The sequence below is a fragment of the Leptidea sinapis genome, chromosome 13, assembly GCF_905404315.1.
Source record: "Leptidea sinapis chromosome 13, ilLepSina1.1, whole genome shotgun sequence".
NCBI lineage: Eukaryota > Metazoa > Arthropoda > Insecta > Lepidoptera > Pieridae > Leptidea > Leptidea sinapis.
The window spans coordinates 7,589,304-7,616,085 of NC_066277.1; the positions used below are offsets into that span (position 1 = coordinate 7,589,304).

Here is a 26,782-nt window from a genome sequence, read left to right on the forward strand (position 1 = left end):
CGTCTCGTTTCGTAATTCGTTTGTATCATTCATTAGGAATTAACTTACACCAACTAAAAAATTCACAAGAATATAATCATTTTTGCTTCGCTAAGAGTAATTCAAAAATGAATTGTAAGAACTAATTTAATTGCAAAATCCATCATCCTGTATAGTTTTTTGTAACGGCACTATCACTAAAGCTTATTTGTAAGTCGTGATAATCTTTTCAAATTTCGAACACATAGAGATAAGCTAACGTTTAGTATAATCGTGTATCTATTCGTTGTTCCACGAAGCACAAGATGTTGCTGGTTACAAATCTTGTTATGTTTTTATTTATATACTTTGTTGCGCCGTCGCAACCTCAAGTGGAAGATAATTCAACTGATTTGTCTGAGACACGAGTCTTATCGAGGATGAAACGGTTTATTATATTTCCGGAGGGAAGCTCTTTACAATTAGGTGAGATTTACAGACTTAAATCAATGTCCGCTCATTTCAATTGATTTCCTTTTTACATTCAATAGCATGCTCTCATTGCTTAGAAACATTTTACGGTTGGTTTAGTTGGGAAGAGCGCTGAGGCGTAACCCGGGAGGAGTAGGTTCGCGTCCCGCATCGTCCATAAATTTTGGCTAATATAAGTCATAAATTAAATTTGTATAACGAATCCCAGAAGTGAGTGAGATCACTTAAAAATAAGAAATTATTGATAAAATTATTACCATGTAATTTATTTCATATAAAATAAATAAAGAGATTTGTGTTGTATTTATATGGAAAAGGAGTAAAAAGTACATAACATGTACGGGCCTGGTATTAAGTGATCACCGCCGCCCACATTGCAAGACCACAGGAATCACAGGAGCGTTGTCTGCTTTTAAGGAAGGAGTACGCGCTGTTTTCTGAAAGTCAGACCTTCAGACCATTTAAACAATTTTCTCTCTAAGTTTCTATGTTGATTCCAATGAAGTGGATTCTAATAAAATAAAATAAAATATTGTAATTTAGCAAATGAGATAATCATTAAGTTTTCTACAATAACGAACTGTAATGTTCGTTTAAGTGCGTTTATAAAATGTGATAATAGTTAAATTAATTTATATTTATTATCTCTATATATATAATGTAAATGGTCTTTGTTTGAGGCTCAATCACGCCTAAACCACTGATCGTATCGACATGAAACTACCACTATTCGATGCGAAATTTATCCTACATGGTTTATGGCTACTTATTTTTTGAATTCCAACGTTCCTTCATAAATTTATTTCCTTTTAAAATTCGCCTAGCGAAGCAGGCGGAAACGGGTAGTTATTTATATCTAAAAGAGTTTGTAGTGAGTGTATTTCACAGGCTACATATTTCTATGTCCCACGTTATGAGAGACGAGCCCATTCCCAAAAGTTCTCTGTACTGTTTATCAGAATTTCCTCGAAGAGGAAAACAAAACCATTTTACACAATCTACCGGAGACATAATACACTCATAAATAGATAACAGATAATAAAAATTTAACATACGAATCCATCAGAATGAAATACCTAAATTAAGGATTAGAAATGGTATACTTTATTCCTGACACCAAACCTTCTTGTACTTTCAAACAATTCAAAAGACACTAAGCAAGAGAACGAGTCTATCAAAAGTCCAGATGAAACATTTATAGACTGTAAAAAAGTTTACAGGCCGGGAGATATAAATGTATGTCTTAGCGGTAGTAAGATGGATGTTATGTATCCATGTTTCACTTCCCGTATCCTAACATTAGGCAGTTTATGTTCATTCGTCTGGTAAATCGTCCACAGGGGCGTCCTCTAGCGAGACTCACTCAATTGTTTATTCCGAGAGCAAGTTTATATGTTTTTTATGGACGTACGAAGGATTATTAGGTTTTACTAGTAACAGCTTCATATTTGTGTGCGGTATATCCTTGTGAATATTGCGAACCGCATATAAGAATAGGAATGTTTTCATCACTTACAAAATTAGCAGAAATCTCCATAAAAGAAAGTGGATAAATTTTAGACATAATAGATATCTTTATACATTATAGCCGATTCTTTGTGAAGCTGAATTATGATATTGCATTACATTCATTATATTTGCGTGAGTCTTTCTATTTTTTAAGTACTTTACTGTATTCTGTACTATACTGTTGGTTCCAACACTCATGTACGGAAGTGAAAGTTGGGTATGGCAGAAGAAACATGAAAGCAGAATAAATGCATTTGAGATGAGAGCGTTGAGAAATATGATAGGAGTTAAACTGAGTGACAGGATAAGAAATAGTGAGATAAGGAAACGTTGTGAGATGGTTTGGACATGTCGAGAGAATGAATGAAGAACGATTGACGAAGAAAGTGTATAAGGCCAGTGTGAATGAAAGTGTTCGAAGGGTTAGACCTAGGCGGACGTTTCAAGATCAAATCAGGGACGTCTTGAAAAAAGGCCAGGTCAAGAGATCCATAAACCGGAGAGCATATATGAAAGGAATAATGAAAGTGGACGAAGCGAAACAAGTATGTAAGGAACGTAGCAAGTGGAAAGAAGTGGTCTCTGTCTACCCCTACGGGAAAGAGGCATGGTTTTATGTATGTATGTACATACATACATATGTTTACTGTATTCATAGGTAAGATTTTAGAATTATGTGGTTATGTGGCTTGTAGAAGTACCAGAACGTGAGGCAGTAATGTGTAAACATTACTGTGTTTCGGTCTGAAGGGCGTCGTAACTAGTGAAATTACTGGGCAAATGAGACTTAACATCTTATGTCTCAATGTGACGAGCGCAGTTGTAGTGCCGCTCAGAATTTTTGGGGTTTTTCAAGAATCCTGAGCGGCACTGCATTGTTATGGGCAGGGCGTATCAATTACCATCAGCTGAACATCCTGCTTATCTCGTACCTTATCATCATAAAAATCATACTCATAAATAATATGGTGTGCTTGTTTGTAGTGTCTTAATATTTTGAATAAAAATATGAATGAATGTTGACACGCATTTAATCCAGAAAAACAATAAAGATATTTGTCTGTATGTCACTCCATTCCCGTTAATATCCGTTTTGTTTTTAAATGCATTAGTTATGGCGGGCAAAACATGTACGTGTCAGCAAAATCCAATTATGTGATCTGCACATTGAAATGGCTTCGTAAGAGAAATTGAAGTGGCCCATGAAATTAATTGTTATTTTTTTTAAATAAGACTAAAATAATTGATATTTTTGCAGTATTTTGCCTAACATACCCAGCCATTTCCCACATAAGTGATATTCTACTCTGGGGCAACACGGCTGCCTTAGCGTATGAGCTGCCCCAAGATCCATACTCTCCTTTCAACCACAAAGCTGACCCACTTCATAGAAGAATGGATTCTAAAGCCATATATTACACTGATGAAGACGGCAAAATTCTTTATAAGCAGCCCTACAAGAGGTAAGTATTTATAATTATATACAAACGGAAATCTGGCTTGCTCGTGGTGCAAATTGTATGTTTAAAAATATTGTTATTTATTAACATTGCTGTTGCTACGATTTATAATATGTAGTTTGTAAATTGTTCTTATATTTAAGTAGAGTTTTAATTAATATGTTTTTGTTTATTAGAATTCTATTCTATTCTATTCTTTCTAGTGGCTTCTGTTGAAGGGGCACCACAACTTGCCAATGTCACGTTTCAGTAGACCAACAAGTTTAGAGTGTGTCATTTGATCGGTGTAAACGAATTTATAAGTGATTATAGTAATGACCGGTGCCCAGAATCAGAACAGATTTATTTTCTTATTATACCTGAAACTACATGCTGTTAGATTATAATGGACAAACACTGATAATATTACTTATATAAAACAGTTTATTGGAATAAAAACACTGGTTTTAAAACAAGTTAGGCCACAGATTATATCAGCTTACAGATACGTAGGTAATCAAATTAAATGTTGATTGAATAGTATTATTATAAAGTAGATTTACAATTATTAAATCATTAATATTGAAACTCAAGTCTTAAAGTTCCTTATTCAAATCAAATCAAATCAAAACAATTTATTGAAATTAGGTATATACAATGCACTTTTCCACGTCATAAATACAATAGAATAATTAAATACATTATCGTAAAAATATAAACAATAACAATAATAAAAATATAAAATATAAATGTCATCGATGGTATGGTACATATTATAATACCTGTTACCTATCATCTATTTATTTTATTTTGTCACTAAATTACAATTAGAGTTCCAAATAATTTTGTCATATAAATATTCTTCTATCTTATAATACGCATTTTGTATTAGTATGCGCTTAATAACAAACATAAACTTATTTTAACTAAGACTTATAATGTTTTCAGGTAATTTATTATAACATTCTTAACAACAATAATTCTTTTATGGGCCTATGTAATACATTAACTTTAGCTAATCTGTACTTTGGACCCGCTAGTTTATATTTGTTTCTCGTATCAAAATATGTTTATCACAATTTCTATAAAAAATTTTAATATTTCTTCGAGCATACATACCTAATATTTTCATATATATATTGTCCAGGCACCGTCATTATATTTATTTTTTTGAAAAGTTCTCTCAATGAATCACGGCTACATAGATTGTAAATACTTCTTATTGCCCTTTTTTGTAGTATAAATATAGACTGTATATCAGCTGCATATTAACGAGCAGTGTTTGTCCACGGTCCGATTGTCAATGAAACTTGGTATTCCTCTAAAGTTTTAGCACCGTATTTCCAGGAGGATACGAACTTCTAAAAAGCGTATACACCTTCCTCTAAGGCAGGCAACGCTCCTGTCATTCCTCTGGGTCACATATTTGTAAGCAGTAACTAATTAACATCAGACCCGTACGCTTGTTTGTCCACCTCACCAAAAAAATAATCTTATACATACCACCAAACTATAACCCCCTTATTCATAATAGTCTGCTAACTTAAAGCATTGCAAATTCTCACTCTGTCTTCTTCTATTGACCTAAGTCAGAATGAGAAAAAACACTCTTTAGCGGTTGTTTAAAGATAGCGGACCATTATGAGTAAGGAAGGGGTTAAGTGTTTCCACGTCGATATGAAATCGGTACTTTAAATCACAGTCTTTTTTAAGAGGTTGGCAATGCTTAAAGAACTCCATTGACAAGAGCCTTGTTAGCGCAGACAAATTAGTTACCTACCTTCTTGGTTTTAATGCACGATTACTTTCTTAAGCTAATTATATTTATAACTGCAGCTTTTAATGGGAGAAAATGAGGAATTTTCATAGATAATTTGAAGAACAAAACATTAAAAACTACAGTCTTAATCTGAGACAAGACCTAAACTAAAAAACAATAAATAAATATTTCCAGCAATATTTGTGTTAGAAATTACATCAAAAAGAATTCTAATGGAATAAATTTTGAGAAAATAAATGCCTTTTATGCCTTTTTAATAAATATAAATAATTCTACATAAATATGCCATATAAATTTTTGATAAATAAAGTTATAATCAATTATTATTTAACGATTCTTAACACATTTGAAGGATCGCCGCCATCTGCTCCTTGCCACAGTAGACATTTGTACGTCTACTGTGACGTTGCTGTGGTTTCACCAAAATGAACACAAAAAGCCACAAGAATATTTGTGGCCATATTTCTCTTAATGTTTTTAAGGCCTTTACTTTCAATCAAGAATATTTGATCGAAGGTAACATACGCTGTTGAGGCAATAAGAATACCGGTGGAATAGACCTGTATAAACAATATGTTATGTTTTTAAAGAGATAACCCTCACTTATAGGATTAATACACAAATAAAATTTGAAAAACAAAATTTTATGAACCATACGGGACTCGAACCCACGACCTCCGGCGTTCCGTGCCGGTGCTCTAACCAAATAAGCTAACCGTTCGAGTACCGCCTCGTTATAAAATTCTGTTTGCTTTGTTCAACTCTCTGGTTGTGGCTTCATCTACAGGAACCACTTTACTCGAACGGTTAGCTCAGTTGGTTAGAGCACCGGCACGGAACGCCGGAGGTCGAGGGTTCGAGTCCCGTATCGTTCATAAAATTTTGTTTTTCAAATTTTAGTCCTGTATAAGTAGTCACCGTGGTCGCACATTATTGAGACGATAACAATTAGTGTTTTTATGTTGTATATTATTTACAACTTTAGCTCGAGCTACGCATATATTAAACTATCTTCAAATATAGTAAATATTGAAACCATTTTTAATTAGTTTATTTTATGCTTTCTCCTCCTCCTCGCGTCGGTTTCCTCAGTGCTGAAGGTCATGATCATCTTGACAGAGTACTTTGTTGCGTATTATTTGCCGCCATCTGCCCCTGTCGGAAGCAGAGTGTAAAGCGTCGTGGACAGGGCAGTGTGAATCTGATCGGTCCATCGCATGGGGCTCCTTCCTCTTGGTCTTCTTCCCTCCACCTTTAGTTTATTTAAGTATTTACGTTATTTTTAAATATGTAAGCATTCTTATTCGTTGTAAATAGTGGTCTTTCCTGCGAACTTAAAAGGGAATTCCTGCTAATTCTATTTACTAAAATGCTAAATAAATAAAAATTTGATTTTATAAGTGGCCGTTGCTTGATGACGATACAAACGGCCACGTCACGAACCCGCTCTGATACATAGCTCAGACTGCACTGTAGAACCGTAGCAGCAACACATGCCTCTCTTTTCTCAAACTTTATTCCTTTAGAATACTTTTTGATGTAATTTCTAATATATTAGATACTACTATTACTTCGGAAACAAATGGCGCTCTGAGAAAGAAGATTCGGCGCAAGAAACTCTCCCAGCATTCGTTTTTTGCGCCTCTTATATTATGTTGCTGCAGTCACGTTTGTATTTGAATTACGTCTACCTCGTTTTCATATCAAAATCATTGGTAAAGGATGTTGAAATGAAGTGATCATTAATCAGTCTGTTAACTTTAAAAGCACATATAAATCTGATAAGAGTAGCTCTTAGTAACATCAAAGTAGTGATTTGTAGGAACTATTCACAGAGCAAGTGAGCTGTCTGTCGAATAAAAAGATCTATTTTAAGCGGGAATATAGCGTTCTCGAAGGAAAATGGTACACAAAGGAAGTGCGGAGTGCGCTGAACAAATACCACAGTTGCACATGTAAATTTTCACCCGACTCGGGAATCGTATTGACATACGATTTCTTATGTAAACATATACATTAAAGATGGGATGGGAGTTTCTTATCAGTTCTTCTCCCCATGCTGAAGCCCCTTTACGAACTGGTGTAGCTTCAAGACGTTTAAAAAAATGTTGTTTTAGTGTGGTATTGTCACTTCTTATGGTGAATAAATATATTTATATTCTTTTTTTTTATGAAAGGAAGGGAAGATACGAGCAGGACGTACGCCCTGCGCATAACAACGCAGTGCCGTTCAGGATTCTTGAAAAACACCAAAAATTCTGAGCGGTACTACAACTGCGCTTGTCACCACGAGATATAAGATGTCAAGTCTCATTTGCCCGGTAATTTATACTAATGCTTACGCATTACAGCTTTACGGCAGAAATAGGTGGTACGTTGTGGTACCCGTAATCTAGCCGGCATCCTGTGCAAAGGAGCCTACCACTGGTACACGGAACGGACAGTATATTCTTTCTTCTTGAATCGATGATCTTTGTTAAATATCGTGACGTCCGAACTCATTTGTTTGATACCAATATGAGCTTTACTATATCGGTGATAACATAATTTATCAGAAGAGTAAAATAGCTAGACTATAGATATTTGTAGATAATTCTGTTTTACGGTTAATTTTAGGCTAAACATGTATAATAAAACATTTATAAGATTCACTCGAATAGAATATTTAATTATATTCAATAATTTCACTATTATCACTACTATATATAGTAAATGATATATAACACTAGAGCAGTCGGATTTTAACTGCTTCAATAAGAAGTGGCTAATAGCTGAGAACAATTCCTAACAGTTACAAAACTACCAACTCAATAATACGAAACTACCAACATCATAATAAAGTGACATCACTAAGATTTTGCATGTGATTATATAATACTAGCTGACCCGGCAAACGTTGTTTTGCCATATAAAGTATAATTCACGCGATAGTTTTATAAGTAATAAAATATTGCCTATATAGCCTGTACATCATTTTGTTCTATTGTCAATAGTTTTTGCAGCGCACGCAAAAATAGGTTTTCGATTTTACACCTTGTGTTACAAAATAGCAATTTTATTACGGATCCCTAATTTTGAAAATAATGGAAGTGAGAGTTGGGTATGGCAGAAGAAGCATACAAGCAGAATTAACGCAGTTGAGATGCGATCACTGCGTAGTATGTGTGGTGTAAGACTGACTGATAGAATTCCGAATGCGGTAATACGAGCGCGCTGTGGTTTGAAAGAGGATTTTGTGACAAAGACTGAAAAAGGAATACTGAAATAGTTTGGACACGTGGAGCGAATGAGTGAAGAAAGAATGACGCATCAAATATATAAGGCAAGTGTGTGTGGGCAAGTCAGTCGCGGGAAACCTCGTAGAACATTCGTGGACCAAATTGTGGACGTTTTGAGAAGGAGAGGTCCGAAGCACCTGCAACCGGCGAGCATGTATGAAAACAGTATTGAATGTAGAAGAAGCGCGTGAGGTCTGTAAGGATATAAGCAAATAGCATTCTATTGTCTCTGCCTACCCCGACGGGAACAAGGCGTGAGTGAGTGTGTGTGTGTGTAACTGGATGTTGATACTAATTGGAATGTCAAATAACCATAACACATGAATGCATAGCAATGATATGCACCGTTTTGGTGTATGTTGATTGAAGGAATAGATTTCATGTGGTATTTGAGAACGGAACCCTTTAAAGCATGTCGCTGTTTTTACGGTTACACTCTTTTGAGAATTGCTCAATACAAGGTCTTTACTCTTAATTTACGATTCATGAGAAATCAAGCTACCAACAGCATTTCATATCGACCTTTTGAGAAACGTGAGCCTGAAATAATGAAAAATAATGGTTAAAATTTCTATTACCATACTATAATGATGCCAGCTCTAACGCAATTTAAAAGTAATTTGTTTCTGCAAAGTAATTTATCGTTGACAGTATTATCCTTATCTTCATATTTTTCTTAGTTTTTTTTTAGGATTAAGACTGATGCAAGCAAGTAAATATTACGGAGGCCAAATTATAATCCCTTTCTTAAAATTTCACCTATTTTCGCAAATAGTATGTATAAACTTTTTAATAAAATCTCATATTGTAAAATGCAACGTAAGTCCAAAAAGAATTGTAACATTTATAGACTTACTGCAGGGTTAGTAAGAGTAGCACAAAGTTGGTTTAAAATAAAATTATAATTTGACGTTAAAGATGCACTTCGATCTAGTGGCACTATTACGGAGAAAATGGATACTAATTTTGAAAATGTGGGGTAAGATCGGCATATCAGAAGTTCCGAAAATCCAGAAGAACTTGGAATTGATCTTAAAACAGTTTCGAAACATTTGGACATTTGCGAACCACACAAACTCATTGAAAGAAATCAAATGAACCGTGTACTCATTTGGTTTTGGAGAGACTAATGACTGGTGACGAAATGTGGATCATGTACCACAAGACCTTCCGGAAATGTTCAGTCAGTCAGCAAACAGGTAAGAGACTCACATGGTCCAACGTGATGAAGCTACCTCCCATAGACATCCACAACTCCAGGGGTCGAAGAGAAGCGTTGTCGGCCCTTAAGTTATATCGGTTCGGAGAAACTGCAGCTGGTAATTATTTCCACAATGTGCTGTGCGAGGCAAGAAGTCCTCATGAATCCTCTGAGCACTCCCAGTAATAAATTCTTTTTTAATGCTACCTAAAATAAATCGTAGTTTTAACTCTTAATCACTTTTTATTAGTATATAATTATTAAAACATAAATGTTAGATATAAATATTATACACCGTATGGAATTCTAAAGGGGAAAAATATATCATTTTTGATGCATAAAAAATATATTTGATTTATTTACAATCGTGTTTAACTTGTCGAATCTTCGCAAAACCTTTTAACATTTTCTAAGTAAGATTTTACGCATGAAAAAATATTATATCCGATACGGGACCGATTTGAATGTTCGCAGGAAGTCATTGAATTGCGAAGATTTTTCATAAAGACGGATTTGCATTGAAATATATTTTTCATTGAAGAGATGTGATTCCAGCCCGGTTCAGAGACGCTTGTTGAAGATATTTCTGATTATTAATATGGGCTACAAATATTTTTATAGAAAAACTGAATAAGTTTCATTCTTGGTTAGTGCAACTGTCCCTGAAGGTGAATCAATCCGTAAAGAGGCTTTGATATGGGTAGAATAACAGATACTTACTATATACTCCCAGCCCATCTTTTAAATCATATAACAACTTAGCCTACTTAAAATAATATTATAAAATTTTAAGTGGCCTGCACAGAACCAGACAAAAACCATGCATCATTATCCTCAATACAATCCACATCTATAGTAAAGCCTTCTTTGTCAAAAAAGTTTTTATATATATTTCCTGAATTTGTGCTCAATGAGTCCTAGTTAACTGTGTGGTATTTTATTGTAAAATTGAAAACCAATACCTTTGTAGGAGCCTTTAACTTTAGCTAACCTTTTACACGGCACGTATATTCTAGTCTTTCTTCTTGAATTGCTGATCAAAGTCAAAGTCAAAGTCAAAAAAATCTTTATTCACTGTAAAACCTTATAAGTTATTTAGTGCAAGTCAGGATCGTTGTTAATGGTCGTGTCGTACGAAATCTTTTGTTTGATTCCAATATGTGCTTTAGTATATCGGTGACACCATGGTTTATCAGAAGAGTACAGCAACCAAACTCTAGATATTTGTATAGTGTTATACTTTTTAACCGTTGTAAATTTATTTGGAACAAAAAGTAGTCCACAACTTGGTGGAGGAAGTCTTTCCGTAGAAGAGAAATCAGTGACGCATTCGGTGGAGCAACAAGGAGTATGGTGGGAATCTTCATAGGGTGCTTTACAACCATGACATGCTCTGCAATGCAATTTTGCACGCGCATAACATATATATATTTTTGTCATAAAAAAGCTATTTTTAAACATGTATACTTTACCGCATCAATATCTTAGTTGAGTGCATTACTTACCAATAAGAAAAAAACATTTCAAGACAATTTTTCTATTCACTTCATTCTCTAAATTCAATTCTTCAATCTCTAAGCCAGAAAGTTTTTACTATTCTTCGGGAATGTGGCTATCATATACAGCACAGTGAATAACTAATATACAATTAGAATTATATACACGTTCAAAGAAACAAACGAAACTCTATTAAGAAAATTAAGTTGTCTTAGATATCATCCGATCACATGACCAAAAAAGTAACACCATTATATCCACCAACAAAAGCGACGAAGAAGAAGACCTAACTAATTTTGCATAGCCACTATTACCAACGAAATGAAAACAAAATTCTATTTTTATTAGACGATTATATTTCAAAAGCAAAATCAAAATCCTATCAAAAAAAAAATTGAATTAGGCGTTACTTCCATCCATCCAACGGATATCCATAATTATACAAATGATTAAGTTCTCTTTAGTGTTAATTCCGCCAATATTTGTTTTTAAAATAATTCGACACGTGTTTCGCCTCTACACGAGGCATCCTCAGGACGTGTTGTCTCGCCAAAATCTGGCACGAGACTAGTCTCGTGGCAGATATTGGCACGAGATTTTAAAAACAAATATTGGCGGAATTAACACTAAAGAGAACTTAAATCATTTGTATTACTATCCAAAATTATTCATAATCATTTGCGAGTACTAACTACTATATTATAAATTGTTTACGCTTAAATTTTATATAAGAAGGCAGAAAAATGTTTTGACATAACCTAGTGTAAATCCACTCTAACCATCGATTTGTTATAATTTACAGGAGACCCATAGTGAATCCGGCATTCGCAAGGCGAAGCGTTAACTCAAAAAAGTTTAATATTGACAGGGGACAGATGCATGCGTCGAGGAAACGTCCCGACTTCGGTGATATGAATGAAAATCATGTTGAATTTCATAGAAGTAGTCGAACTGGGTTGTATGAAAAGATTGAAACAATAATACAAGGGTAAGAATTGGACTCCCTGTAGTTTCTAACACTTTGTCATTGCGTGGCGTTATATTCAAAGCGCGGTCGAAACACAAGTGAATGAAAACTCTGCCTCTGCCATGATTGTGGGTTTAGTTGTTTATTGTACGTCAATGCGTCGCCTTGATGAAGTTTTTTTATCTTCTGTTGTGTGGTGTCTTCCACATCGTGTTTATTCAATATGATTACATAAAATTTTTCGTTTGTCTAAAATACTTTTTACCACATAACCATCATTTTATGCATCTAAAAAAGTAAAAATATATTTAATTTTATTAAAAAAATTGACTACTAAAATTATGAAAGAGAAATTTATGCAAAGCCAAGTCAACGTCAAAGTCAAAGAAACTTTATTAAATCGGCTTATACTAAGCGATTTTGAATCGACATTATAACTATTTCGTTTTATTGCAATGACGTCATTGTTTTACTGACTGAATCTACCATTTTCTGTATATATACCGAATATATTATACCGTTCTGAACAATTTGAGCTGGTGAGAAGAACATAAAAGAACTAATCAGCCACTCTCATAATTTGATTTAAAATTATATTATGCTGTAATATACATATTTTTTTATGGAATAGGAGGACAAACGAGCGTACGGGTCACCTGGTGTTAAGTGATCACCGCCGCTCACAATCTCTTGCAACACCAGAGGAATCACAGGAGCGTTGCTGGCCTTTAAGGAAGGACTATGCGCTCTTTTTGAAGGTACACATGTCGTATCGTTGCGGAAACACCGCATAAGGAAGCTCATTCCACAGCTTTGTAGTACGTGGAAGAAAGCTCCTTGAAAACCGCACAGTGGAGGACCGCCACACATCCAGATGGTGGGATGATATCCTAACTTGTGGCGTGTCGTGCGTACATAATAAATAAGTGTGTAAAGTGCAGCATCCAATAGTCTAAAATCGCAATGAAAGTTAAAAGCGATTTAAATACCAAATATTTCATAAAAACTAATAAAGAATAAACTGTATGAATATATCGTATATTCGACGCATCAACCCTCAGAGCATGAATTCATTGTGTATGTAAGGATGCTTCGTGAACATAATGGTTGTGATTACTCTCATAGTTAGTTACCGCATCCTACAAATACTATCATTTATAATTTAACATACTATAGTACATATATACAGATATAGTAAAAATATTTAATTTTAATACTTTATCTGTGTAAAATACGACAAGCCGTCAAAATGCGGTCAGCCTTAAAAATTATCTGTAGCAGTCGATTTAAAAATTCTTTTTTGTATTATCTATGATGTTTTAGTAACTATTCTATTACTAATTAGTAAATTTGAAGTATTTTTTTGTTATAAAAAATTACTACATTCATTAGTAATAATCGAAATGTAATCTGTAGGTTAATCTAAAAACATCATAAAAAATGCATGACACTACTTTAAACGAAATTTGTTTAAATTACGCAGTATCTATTGTTTATGTTATCTAACAAAGAGCTAGCTTCCGAACCGACTTCAAAAACTGGAAAGTATCAAATAACTAAAAATTTAATTTAGTACACCTTTACCTTTAATATTAATTAAATGCTATCATTGCCAATCCCTAAACAAAATATAATTTAATATTATAAACAGCTTACTTACTGTAATTATGTAAAAAATTTATGGTACCAAATGGCATCTATTCTGTATCGAACAAAAGAAAAGTTACGTAAATCGGATCATAAGTCTCAGAGTAAACGGTACATACATAAAAAAAATACCGATCGAATTGATAACCTCCTCCTTTTTGAAGTCGGTTAAAAAGAATTTCTTTATATTTTCTAGACTCGGCAGTAATGGGAGGCAATGTTTGTTGAGAACACTATGTATAATCGGTCGGACGAGCCATTATCCGCAGGGCGCTTTCCTACAAGAAATATTGCGGGCGGTTTTCACGTAAGCCTTTCTCTCAAATATATACGCCATCGTTACAATAACTTACTTACGTGTTATAGCTTATTGTTCTATTCGAAAATGCTGGGAATACGAATTTATTTATGGTTTGTTATGAGGATCGTTCAATTTTTATTGTTAAATCTAGTAAAGGTCCACCCAGGACCTTACCAGAGGGAGGCTCCTTTGCACAGGAAGCCGGCGAGATTGTGGGTATTTCTGCCGTGAAGCAGTAATGTGTAAATATTACTGTGTTTTGGTCTGAAGGGCGCCGTAGCTTGTGAAATTACTGGGCAAATGAGCCTTAACATTGTATGTATCAAGGTGACGAGCTCAATTGTATTGGATTCTTGAAAAAAACCAAAAATTCTGAGCGGCACTGCATTGCTATGGGCAGGGTGTATTACTTACCATCTCATCCCTAATTTTTATTTAAAAAAGTAGGTAAAAAGTACAGTAGGTACCATAAACTTACAATATACCAGCGAATATACAACCCGATAACGAGGATCCAATTTTGTGCGTTAGCCAGTTAAGGTTTAATATTCAGAATACTATGACCTGACGCTAAGTGTGGCTGACTGTTTTCTACTTGTTAATCAAAATCAGTTACATTAACAATAGATTCGCTTACCTTTTCTATCTTGCTGTATCTCGGTTAGAGAAGTTCTTCTCTCTCGCACGCTTTGCTTTCAGTTGCATTCAAATAGACTGGAGCTTTTAATTTTGTTTTATTTTATTATTTGTGATCACTATGATTTTGTTCTAATTTGTAATTACTTTTATGATCTGTATGTTTTGTTCTAGTTCTTAAGTTTAGTAGTAACTGTTTTTTATGTTAATTAGTAAAGTCAATTTCGTTCAGGCGAGGTGTCCCCCTTGAAGTCATATGTCACGCGGGGGCCACAGAAGATCAGCGTTGCATCCCATTTGTGTTGCAACACATGCTGAGTGGCTCCTTTTTTAAACACCACACGTTTTTATATATGTATATATAGTATATATAGTATTAGTGGACCCGACAGACGTTGTCCTGTACATACGTCTTAAATTTGAAAAATCGGTCCAGCCGTTAGTAGGAGTTCACTAACATACACATGAGTAGGAGAATTATATAATATGGACGGAATTGAGAATCTAAAACAAACTCAAATTCACGGAAACAAACAAAAAAAAAACATCAAAATCGGTCCAGCCGTTTAGGAGTTAGTTTAATTGTGAATCTAAACCATTCTCGAATCCACCTGAAAACACACACCAATCTCAAATTCACTGGAACACACAAAAATATCATCAAAATCGGTCCAGCCGTTTAGGAGGTAGTTCGATTGTGAATCTAAACCATCCTCGAATCCACCTGAAGACACACAGAAAGTTTCATCAAAATCGGTCCATCCGTCTAGGAGGAGTTCAGTGACATACACACGCACACAAGAAATATATATATTAAGATATTTTTTTGATATTTTTAATTTGTTTCATTTTTGTTATTTGTGTGTGTGTGTTTATAAATAAATATTTTTCTTTCTTTCTTTCTTTGTCTATGCGCTATTATATTGTAAGTCATGGTAGTTACCGTGGATGACGAACAAATGATTACTTATCATATGTTTTATTTTTTAAAATTCATACACGAGACATTTAGAACAGGGTCACTAAGCAGCGATCCAAAAGGGCGTGTTATTACTTAAATTAAGGCTTGGTCTTCGCTACGCTCCAACTATATACTGCAGACATAGTCGCAAACTGCAGCAACTAATACTACGCCCAAGTGGGCGTACTCGAGCCATTCTTGAACAATGTGTATCGTTGACGTACCGCATGATCTGTTAAAATTTACAAATAACTGAAACTAAATTGCCGGGTTGCGTAACTTTGTAAAAATTATTTGTTCTATTTTAAAAAGCTTTTCTTCTTAGGTAGCGCGGTATCTAGTTGTAGCACAGCGGAGACCAATCCTTAATCTAATGTGTAAGAAGTTAGTTCGTATAGTAAACAAATAAATTATAAAAAATTTATAATTAAGAAAGTCAGAAATAATATCAATATTTACAATATTAATGAAGAATAATGTACTTTATATTATACTTTATTAAAATTAAACTTAAAAATTTAAGTTTACTTTAAATTTACGTATTATATATAAAAAATTTCAACTTACAGTATTTTATGAATAACTAAATTTTGTTGCTTCTATAAAATTCAATATCTAATAAAATTACTTTATATCTCTATTTCAATACATACTTTATTAGTATTTTGATAATAATATTGTGTGTAAATGATTAATACTTGTCTTTTTTACATAAAACCATAAAAAATATTATTATCTCATTTTTAGATTGCCCAAAGGAAACATAGACGATTTCTATGAAGAATACGACGGAGCGCAAGCATCGACAGAACCTTGTGAAACTTTGTACCCAGAATGTCCAAGCACAGAGCCGACTTTTGTGTCTCCATAATCTTCAACTCAACTTACCACGAAATATACTACATAATTAAGAATAACACAAGCCCTTTTGAACACAAACTCAATATATTGCTATGTCTATATATAAACTAGTCGGTTTTTATTTTTTTATTTTATTATTAGTATTTTGAACCAATTTTATAAGTCATCTCCGCGCGTTAAGAAGTTCACGCCATATTAATGACGTCAGAGTCAGCACAGACCAATAAAATAATCCGCTTGCATACGAATTCCTATCTGATGTCACGCAGTGGTTCATATGACAAGGTTAGGCTTGCTCCAATGTGCGGCGGTAAATTAACATGTCTATAACTGCAGCGATATACACAATACCATTTATAAGATGGATAAAGCACACTCTTTCATATTTTCCCAGGATTTTGTACGTACAAAACAATTTTAATTTTAATTTAAAGCGCCACATACTATATACGGAATCACTTGTAGGTATGGATGTATTAAACAGAAGCAGTGGGATAATATATCTATGCTCGTAAGTGATAAAAACAATAGACCATCGCGTATGTCTATCAGCAAAAAATGGAAAATAGAAAACAACAAAAAATTATTACTTACACAAATTATAATAATTTGGATGTTACTTTTGACACACAGACACGAAGAAGAAGACAGCCAGCCCAGAAGGAAGTTCAAGCTAATTTTCTTTTTCCTTTTCTTCGTGTGCCGTCTCCTCATCAGAGATTGGCAATCACTACGTCTATATTTTGTGAAACATTTTCTGTTTGGACGCTACAAAATAGTAATGAATAGGGATGAAGTGCTAAGGCCAAAATATATCTCTCTCGTTTGGTTGTTGTTGTTGTAGTTTGGTTGATTTTGGTTGAAAAAAAAAATCTTTAATATTAATACAATTTTGACTAGCGCTAGACACCCGAATGGGGATGATATTAAATTTGAATTCACTGTTGCGTTGACTGAAGTCAGCGAAACGAAGGTGCACAATGATGTGATGACTCTAGGCAATGCTGAAAGATAAAGTCGATAACGGAAAACTGGATTCTAGGTGCTTCCATATCAAATTCCTAAAAGATGCATTAGCATCTCTTGACCCCTGGTATTGCGGATGTCCTTGGGCTGTTGTCTCACTGTTTCCCATCACGAGAGTGTCTTGCACAATGACCCTCTCTTATATAGAAAAATAAAACAGTGATAAATAATTTTAGTTGAATAACAGCAGTACAATGCTATTTACTTTGAATCTTATCTGGTAATGCCTTCCAGATAATCGCAATACCAACAGGCACTCAAAGGCAAGAACCAAAGGGAATACTTCTACAAATCAATCATTCGACGAAACAGGTTATCTTAGATACGCCTTATTTATTAAACTAACCTATTTTATTTACCCCATTCCGTATATATTCCGTATATAGATAGAAGAAACAAGTTTCTTCCTCGACTCTTCGACCAGAATGACAAAAACCAGCTGCACCTTTAATGCTGTCTACACTACTACATACAAACATAAGATTTATATGCAGGTTCCAGAAGTAATGATATCACAGCCTTGGGAACATCTTTCTGATTCTTAAGTCAAAGGTCGGATCAACCATTACCGACGACTTGTTACTTCTAGCATTAAAGAAACTGGTGATATATTGGCAAGGACTTTCGCAAAGCCAATGGGATGGAGTTCTTTAAAATTACAGCAAGAGGAAACATCAGATATTATTCTAAAATGTTAACCAATTTATGTTAAATACACTTGATTCATGATTTATCAAGACTCCCTCGCTAAATTCTTATGTTTTTGAATAAAAGAAGTACATACATTTGTTTTATTGATGAAATATATATATTAAAGTATTAAAATTTATAATGTGTTGTTTAAATAAATACATATGTGTTTGTGAATAAAATTAAATAAACTCAAGTTTTTCTGATAATTTGATCATAAATTAATGTTATATTAAGTGAGTTCATTTGCAATTGCAATTACCTTGTCAAGTCTAATTTGTAATTTTTCATTGAAGCAAGCTAATTTGCTAATTTGAGAATTCTTTTATGTATGAAAAGTGCTCGACTAATAGCTACTTTCGTTCGTACCTCACTAACGTCTTCATAATTATTATATCTTTATTTTAATAGCCTGAGTCTATTATAGCAGCGAAGCGCAAGGAGAAATTATAATAGAACCAATTACGAAGTAAATGCTACAAACGCTACGGTCTTTTATTCACCCTCCATCAGTATCACCTCAATTTGATTATGGGGTTTTTAAAACTAACGTTTTAGACACGATCCTAACTGTTTTTGCGTTGACACTAAACATGTTAATTGCTCTTTCATTACCCACTCCCATATTCGATGTTAGACATGGCAGTTTATTTTAAGTATTCTCACTAGCGACTCGAAATTTAAACAACTCATATACTAAAAGATTTTCTGTCAAAAATGAACGGCATAAAGCGTGTTTGGAAGTACGCGTTTGTTATAGCTATCGCGTTCGGTGTTGCTAGTGAGTGCACAAATATTTGTCATAGCGAAAACTGTGATTATTCAGTCAGGAACGAAACAAGAGTGTTGTCTAGAAGCAAAAGGTTTTTAGTGTTCCCAGACGGCAGCTCGCTCCAACTAGGTACGTAGGTAATCTAGTGTTCTGACGTAATATATCTGAGAGAAAAAACATTTGAAATACGCCAACCTTTTGGTTGCACTTTTCGCTTTGAAATAGAACGCTGATTAAAAATGCTTTTAAGTAATGAGAGGAATAAAACGCTCAGTACACGAGCGTTTTTATTTACGACGTACTCGTGTACACTGAGATTTTATTTCAAATAATGATATATTATATTTTAATTAACCGCTGTAATGAGAGAAGTTCTTAGTCTGAGGGTAATTTTGTATATACGGCTTTTATCTTTGGAAAAATTATCTATGTCACGTTGTAACTTGAAATTTGCGTTTCATTTGAATGTTTTTGGAGATTCCTTCTTCTTGGTACAAGTCATAGAATCAATCTTTTTTATTGATGTCTATAATTAACTTAAGCCTTTATCTTAAGACTTTGCTATTAGCTTTCGAGCATAATAATATAAAAAATTGTGGATTTTTCAATCGTAATAATTAACATTTCTCACTCGAAATATTTATTCCTTTAATTCTTTAGCTGTTGGTAGATTGGTAGGTATAATTAATCTTTAGGGCAGATGTTGAAGGTGTATATGACAAAACAATAAGAATAACATGTCATATAAGAATTCGAAATGTTATTATTCAATAAAATAAAAAAGATATATCCTTATTTAAAACCACAGAACAGAAATGAAAACTTCATCATACACGCTACAAATTAGGATATCATCCCCACCATCTGGATGTGTGGCGGTCCTCTACAGTGCGCTTTTCAAGGAGCTTTCTTCCACGTACTATAAAGCTGTGGAATGAACTTCGTTGTGCGGTGTTTCCCGGACGATACGACATGGATACTTTCAAAATAAGCGCGTACACCTTCCTTAAAGGTCGGCAACGCCCTATGATTCCTCTGGTGTTGCAAGAGATTGTGGGTGGCGGTGATCACTTAACACCAGGTGACCCGTACGCTCGTTTGTCCTTCTATTCCATAAAAATAAAAAATAAATCATCAAAGTTACGTAAATAATATAACATTTAGTTTTGTTGTATACTCGTAACGTAAAAAAATTGCAAAGTATATACATATTCTATTCTATGTGTATAAAATGCTCCAGAAAATTTTCTTCTGACAGATCGCAGGCTCGTAAGTCTATTCGAGTGGAATACACCCAAACGTGCATTATATAGCCTAGCGTGACGAAGTTATCTCTTTCAATATCCGCCAAAGAAACTTTTTTTTTCAAAATAAAAATCTGTAGTAATATTATAAATTTGTTTGAACGCGGTAATCTCTGAATACACCGGTCAGTTTTGAATTAGTTGTCTTTTAAAGTAGGATATATTTCAAATTAATTCAAACTAAACAATGCTTGTAAATATTGTATATTTTACATTTTTTCATCAAATTAAAATTATAACTACGGGGAAGTGTACCAAAATAACTGGCACCACTCCTCGTTGGATAGCTAGGCTGATCCGTTGACCAAAATAGATGGCAGCACTTGAGTTTCCAGTTTAATTGAGGCGCGTAGATAGTATTTTGGACACCAAACGGCACAAAAATGGAAAGGACTCTTGTGTCTTTGTATTTTGTATATAATGGGCCCATTATTTAAGTATTTTCAAATTCAAATATTTTTCTACAAAATAGCTTTAAAATCACAGCTAGTGAAATTACTGGGCAAATGAAACTTAACATCTTATGTCTCAAGGTGACAGAATTTTTGGGTTTTTCAAGAATCCTGAGCGGCACTGCATTGTAATGGGTATGGCGTATCATTTACCATCACCCAAACGTCCTGATCGTCTCGTTTTCATAAAAATAAACTTATTCAACATCAAAAACTACCACCCATTCAAAATAGTGTGCCTCAGACCTCAAAAGAACGAGCGCAAGAAATTCAGAGAGCTTTTTTTTATAAAAATATGAATTACAATGCAATATAAAATATCGTACAATTAACATTTGTAATTAAAGAGCCTGGCGATGTCTGCTTCATTCCTAGTCTGTGGTAACAAGCCATTCATTCAAAATATTATAATTTAAGTTAGATATTGTTATAAATAATAAGAGTTGAGTTTCGTACAGCAACGAAAATTGCGGTCGATTTGTGTAAAGGCTAATTTCCACTTTGTTAGTTAGTGCAAGTGTGAGTGATTTTTTTGACTAAGGAATACCTATATATTCTTCACAAATAATTCAGTCAGTGGCATTACATATGACAATTATTCACAATGAGCGGGCATAGGGTACCTACTTAATTTATATGGCAAAACAATGCCGGGTCAGCAAATGTGAGATATAAAATACTGTACAGAAAAAAGCAACAGTTATATAATTTTCTTAATTATATATTAGTGTGAAGTAATTTAATGAATATTTTTTTTAATTTAAATTTTAACTTATAGTTTTATGACACATTGACTTTCCACGGACATTAAAAAATACAAAATTTGTTTGATTATTAATTCAAGCTCATTACGTCATATATATTATTAGATAGGGTAAGGTCCAATACATTCAAGCCCTGAAATTTGCATTGCTTCACTTATTCGTAGAACCTTGTAATTACACGTTTTATCTTCGCTTTACTTTGCTTTATCATTCTACGAAACTTATTATGAATCACATGCACTATTCTAATGCGGTCCACGCCTCCTTAGTTATGATCACGAACGTGCATTCGCACAGTTAATCATAGTGCAAATTTGGCTTAATGTTTCGTTAGTTTGAATAATTGCCAGGAATACCCCCAAACTGTCCCATAATTTCGAAGCTAGCTAATTAGCATTACTTTTATTACCATATTGTACCGCGTTAAATTGATAATGTACAAAGCTATATGTACGAATAGGCAAACAGACTTATGTTTAAGAGTTACATACCCAATCGATAACCAACGTCAACCCAAGCTATTTACACTGTCCGTATTTTGGCTGATATATCGAAAGAAAGAAAGAAAAATCTATTATTCGGACATATTTAGACACTTATGAATGTCAAAGATTTTACCACAACTTCGGATAAGTTGAGCTTTTATGAGAAGAAAAAACCTATTGTCACTTATTTCAAATTCAAATATTTTTATTAAAATAGGATGTAACATCACTTATTGAAAGTCAAAAACAACCGCCCATTCCAAAACGAATGCCTCAGACTTGGGAAGAATTGGCGAACCAAACTCAGCGGGCTTTTTTTTTCATCAAAAAAATATGTCTACAAAGTAATATTGTACAATAAACTTATTAAAACAATAAAATTATAAAGTAAGCCATTTAAATCTATATTTACAGTTTCATCATTTACATTACATTTAATGCAATGTATGATGCACAAAAAATACTCAAACGTTTCGACTGACTTGAGTGTCGATAGATTTAAACTTTTAACATGAGATGGCATATTATCAATAATAATATCATAAACTGTAAATAGAACGACATCTCAAAATAACTGTGTGTGTTAACAATTGTTATATCAACAAAATATAAACATATAAACGGTTCAACCTTTAGAGTCGGTAGTGCCTGAAAGCTGTTGTCACTCACCACGGAGCCACCGGATCGATCCTCGCCCGCTACGTAAATCAATACACACTGGTGTGTTATTGATTTTCGAATTCATATTATACACCTCTATTCGACCCTTAATAACGTTGGCGTCATGTGATTCCTATGATGTAATGAGTATGGGCTGCGGTGATTACATACAATCAGGTGTATGCTCATGTGTCCGCCTCTTCTATAAAAAAATAAAATGAACAAAGCTTATACCAAAATGGCTATCATGTATATTAAGTTATATCTTTAATATTGATGCGGAGCTCTTCATGTGAGTCTAACTGGCCCTTAATAGACTCTGATCTCAGTTCGCCGCACCAACATCAATTAATTTTCAATACTAAAAAAACTTATTTGAATGGTTTTCAATTATAAATTTCTTGGTGGTAAGAATCTCTAGAGACCTTGTACCTTGCGTGTTTATCATTTCTTATGCTTTTTATGTTAAGTGAACACCGCCACCCAAATTCTCTTGTCTAGTCTAATGTTGGTAGTTTTTAGGTATTTAACTTAATTTTGATCCACATGTCACTGTTCTCAAAGAATTATTTTAATATTTCATTACAGTATTTTGCGTCCAAACATCAGCAGTCATACCAATTGGCGATATATTTCTGTATGGAAACACAGCAGCATTGGCGTGGAACTTGCCAACAGATCCAAATTTCCTTCGTATGTTTAAAGAATATGAGAAGTACCCACAAAGAAGAGGTGACACGAAAAATGTTTACTATTTGGATGAAGATGGAAGGGTTATGGCGAAAGTGCCTTTCACCAGGTAACATTCAGACTGACGTTGGACACATATAGGGACACTTTACAATAAGCCTTACCGCTCTTCCACAACACTTCCCTTAAAACCTCCCCTAGTATCGGAATACTGGGTCTCGAAATCTTGAGCGATCGCCAATTCCGCGGTCATGAAGGGCAAAGCCAAATTGGCTTCAAGGAGGCTGGGCATAAATAGAGCACGGCGATACTTCAATCCGGTCCATATTCTAGCTCTCTGCAAATCGCACATATGGAGTATTGCTGTCATCTCTGGTCTTGCGCGCCCAAGTATCAACTCAATCCATTTCACCGCCTGCAATGCAGAGCAGCTCGAATTGTCGCGGACCCAGTGCTCCGTGAACTACTGGATCACTTGGCGTTGCGTAGAGACGTGGCTTTATTGTGTATCTTCTACCGCATTGATCACGGGGAGTGTTCCGAAGAGCTGTTTCACTTGATTCCTGCCGCTGAATTCCACCTTCGCACGACACGCCACAAATTAGTATATCATCCCCATCATCTGGATTTGTGGCGGTCCTCCACAGTGCGGTTTTCAAAATGTGTAAAAATTACTTCACATTCAATAATTACACAAGTGTTATAATTACATTGACAAAAAGTTTTGTAATTGGAGATTATACATCATTCCTGGATTTTAAAATGATCCTGTAGTGTAATGGATGTTTCACTAATTATAACTTCAAATAAGATATTGAAATGTTTGTCAAATATAAATTAAATTTGTAACCAATATTTATGAACGATGCGGGACTCGATCCTACGACCTATCACGTTCCGTCCGAGTGCTATCGCCAACTGAGCAATCGTATAAGTGACGCATGGTTCGTAAATCTTGGCATGTCTTGTACTACTCTAGTGTTGGGCAGATTATCATCTGTAAAGTAGTTCCTGTAGATGGAGCCGCAATTCCAACAAGGACTACAATCTATTATTGGATTAATAGTACTTGTAATAATATACCAGCGTGAGGCACCTTTGCACCGCATGCCGGCAAGATGACGGATGCCACAACGGTGCCTATTTCTGCCTTGAATCAGTAATGTGAAAGCATTACTGTGTTTCGGTCCGGAGGGCTCCGTAGCTAGTAAAATTACTGGGCAAATGAGACTTGACATCTTATTTCTCAGGGTGACGAGCGCAGTTGTAGTGCCGCTCAGAATTTTTGAGTTATTCAATAATCTTGAGCGGCACTGCATTGTAATGGGCAGGTCGTATCAATTACCATCAGCTGAACGTCCTGCTCTCCTATTCCCTTATTTTCATAAAAATAATCAATTTAACTGCCTTAGAGTGTTGGTTATTGATAAGTATTTTTTATAACCGTCAAAATAAAAATTAATTTAGTATGTAGCTCATACATACCTATTTTTAATAAGCACAATTATTTAATATTAGACTTTGTAAAGGCCAATTCTCAATTAACGCAACTAAAAAATCACCAATTACAGGCCGTCAATTGTAAACCCTGCATTCGCAAAACGGAGCGTAAACGACAAAAGCTTCAAAGAGCGATTGAAAATTAAAATAGACCGAATGAAAATGCACGAACGACAGAAAAGGCAGTCTCTCAAAAAAGACCTGAATGAGGATAGTATCTCGTTCCACAGAGATAGCCGCGTTGAGCTGTACCAGAAACTGGAGACATTAATTACAACGTAAGTGGGTATTTAATCTTTTCTTCCGCTGAGAAGAATTATGTTAGTAATTTAAAGAAAATATAGCTTTATATTTTAACGCTCGGGATCCTAATGCAATCATTTCGCAGTTAGACAGGCCACATGTTGCTTGCCTTGGAAATGTTCTAAAGCTAAATCCGTCTATAAATAATTTGCTTCAGATTTATATAGAATATTTTTACGAAGATGCTGAAACACAACTTATCAAACAAGCTAAAGATGAAAATTGGTTTGTCAACTTATGTATTGATATTGCTAAAGGTAAACTTTCTGACGATGTTGATAAGGATGGCCAGCTGATTATAGACAGTGAATAAAGAACTACGAACAACTATGAATTTACACATCTATAGACTACGGGCCTTACAAATAAACCAACAACCAATCAAGAAGAACATGTAAATTGTTTACAAATAGACATTTTGCTTATGATTGGTTTATTCGGACGTATAACATTTCCCGCGATTATTTTCAAGGATGCTTGACATTTGGAAAACTTTAGAATTATCAGTGTATTGACAGTGCAAGTTTATTTGTAAGGCAGGTAAAATAATTCGCAAGCCCATTGATGCGTGATGAACGAATTTTGATTAGTATTCGAAGTTCTGTACTTCGAATAAATACCAGAGGAGCATATTAAAAGCGTGGCGGACTGTTTACGATTTGTCAATCAAAATCAGTTACAGTAACATAAGTTTCGCTTTCCTTTTCTATCTTGTTGTATCTCCGTATGAGGAGTTCTGTAAGTCTATCAAAAGAGCAACTTATAATAAAGGTATGTTGTAGATCCTATCCATGCATCTATTTTTTTCGTTTTGAACTAAATTCAATAGTTACAATACTTCTCATATTTATGGTTATTAAAGTTAAATGTTACTCTTCAATATTTTGGGGAAAAACTATTTTTGCATTATTTGAACAATTTCACTCTTTAAAAGTTCTTACAGCTTTTGCAAAATAATGTCCACATAATTCAAGCCACATTTTAAATTCAAAAATCTCTCAAGGTCCGCAAGTTATGTGGTGAGCTCATACATGGTACGGCTTAAATTCCTGTATTGAGATTCCACTTGTGTGTTTCAGGTTGGGCGGGGAAGGAAGGCAGTGCGTTCTTCGCAAACTATGCGAGTCGGCGAAACTCACAGGCGTTCAGGGAACATTCTTACAGGAGGTTATTCGTGTTGTTTTTACGTAAGTAAAGGTTAATGACTGCCTAAAGTGTAGGGTACTTTAGTGGCATATATTTAGTCTGGCCATAAATACTGTTACAATTAAAAATAAACAAAATTTTATATTTGAAATTGGAATCTGTCATTTTTATATGATTGTTCATTTAGTTTTCTTAATTTTTACATCTGAGCAACATTTTAACAAACAAAATGACCGTACTTATGCTCACAGCTTCAAACTTCAGTGATGGTTTGATGTGGAGCTATGAAGGAGTGACTGAGCCATAGTTTTGTGAAAAATGTATTAAAACATCAGCACAATTGTATCAAGATACCATTCTTGATATGGTTGTGAAGCCCCTTAAGAACACCAAGTTCAATAACGAAGAATAGTCCTTCCAGCAAGACTCGGTGCCGGGTCATAAAGCTCGGTGTACGCAGTCT

At 34.3% G+C, this 26,782-nt stretch overlaps 1 protein-coding gene and 1 long non-coding RNA gene across 2 annotated transcripts; both read left to right on the plus strand.

Moving 5' to 3' along the window:
- The first annotated feature begins 239 nt into the window (after positions 1-239).
- Positions 240-16,637, plus strand: LOC126967587 (uncharacterized). The gene is made up of 5 exons (XM_050812122.1): positions 240-444; positions 3,218-3,422; positions 11,957-12,142; positions 13,965-14,075; positions 16,414-16,637. Exons 1-5 carry the CDS (start codon positions 285-287, stop codon positions 16,535-16,537), a joined length of 786 nt encoding a protein of 261 aa, XP_050668079.1. The 5' UTR covers positions 240-284; the 3' UTR covers positions 16,538-16,637.
- A 2,267-nt stretch (positions 16,638-18,904) lies between these two features.
- LOC126967605 (uncharacterized) lies at positions 18,905-26,351 on the plus strand. Its single transcript, XR_007730044.1, has 4 exons — positions 18,905-19,144; positions 23,269-23,479; positions 24,942-25,148; positions 26,253-26,351. It is a non-coding gene; the product is annotated as an uncharacterized LOC126967605 (long non-coding RNA).
- Positions 26,352-26,782: the final 431 nt, after the last annotated feature.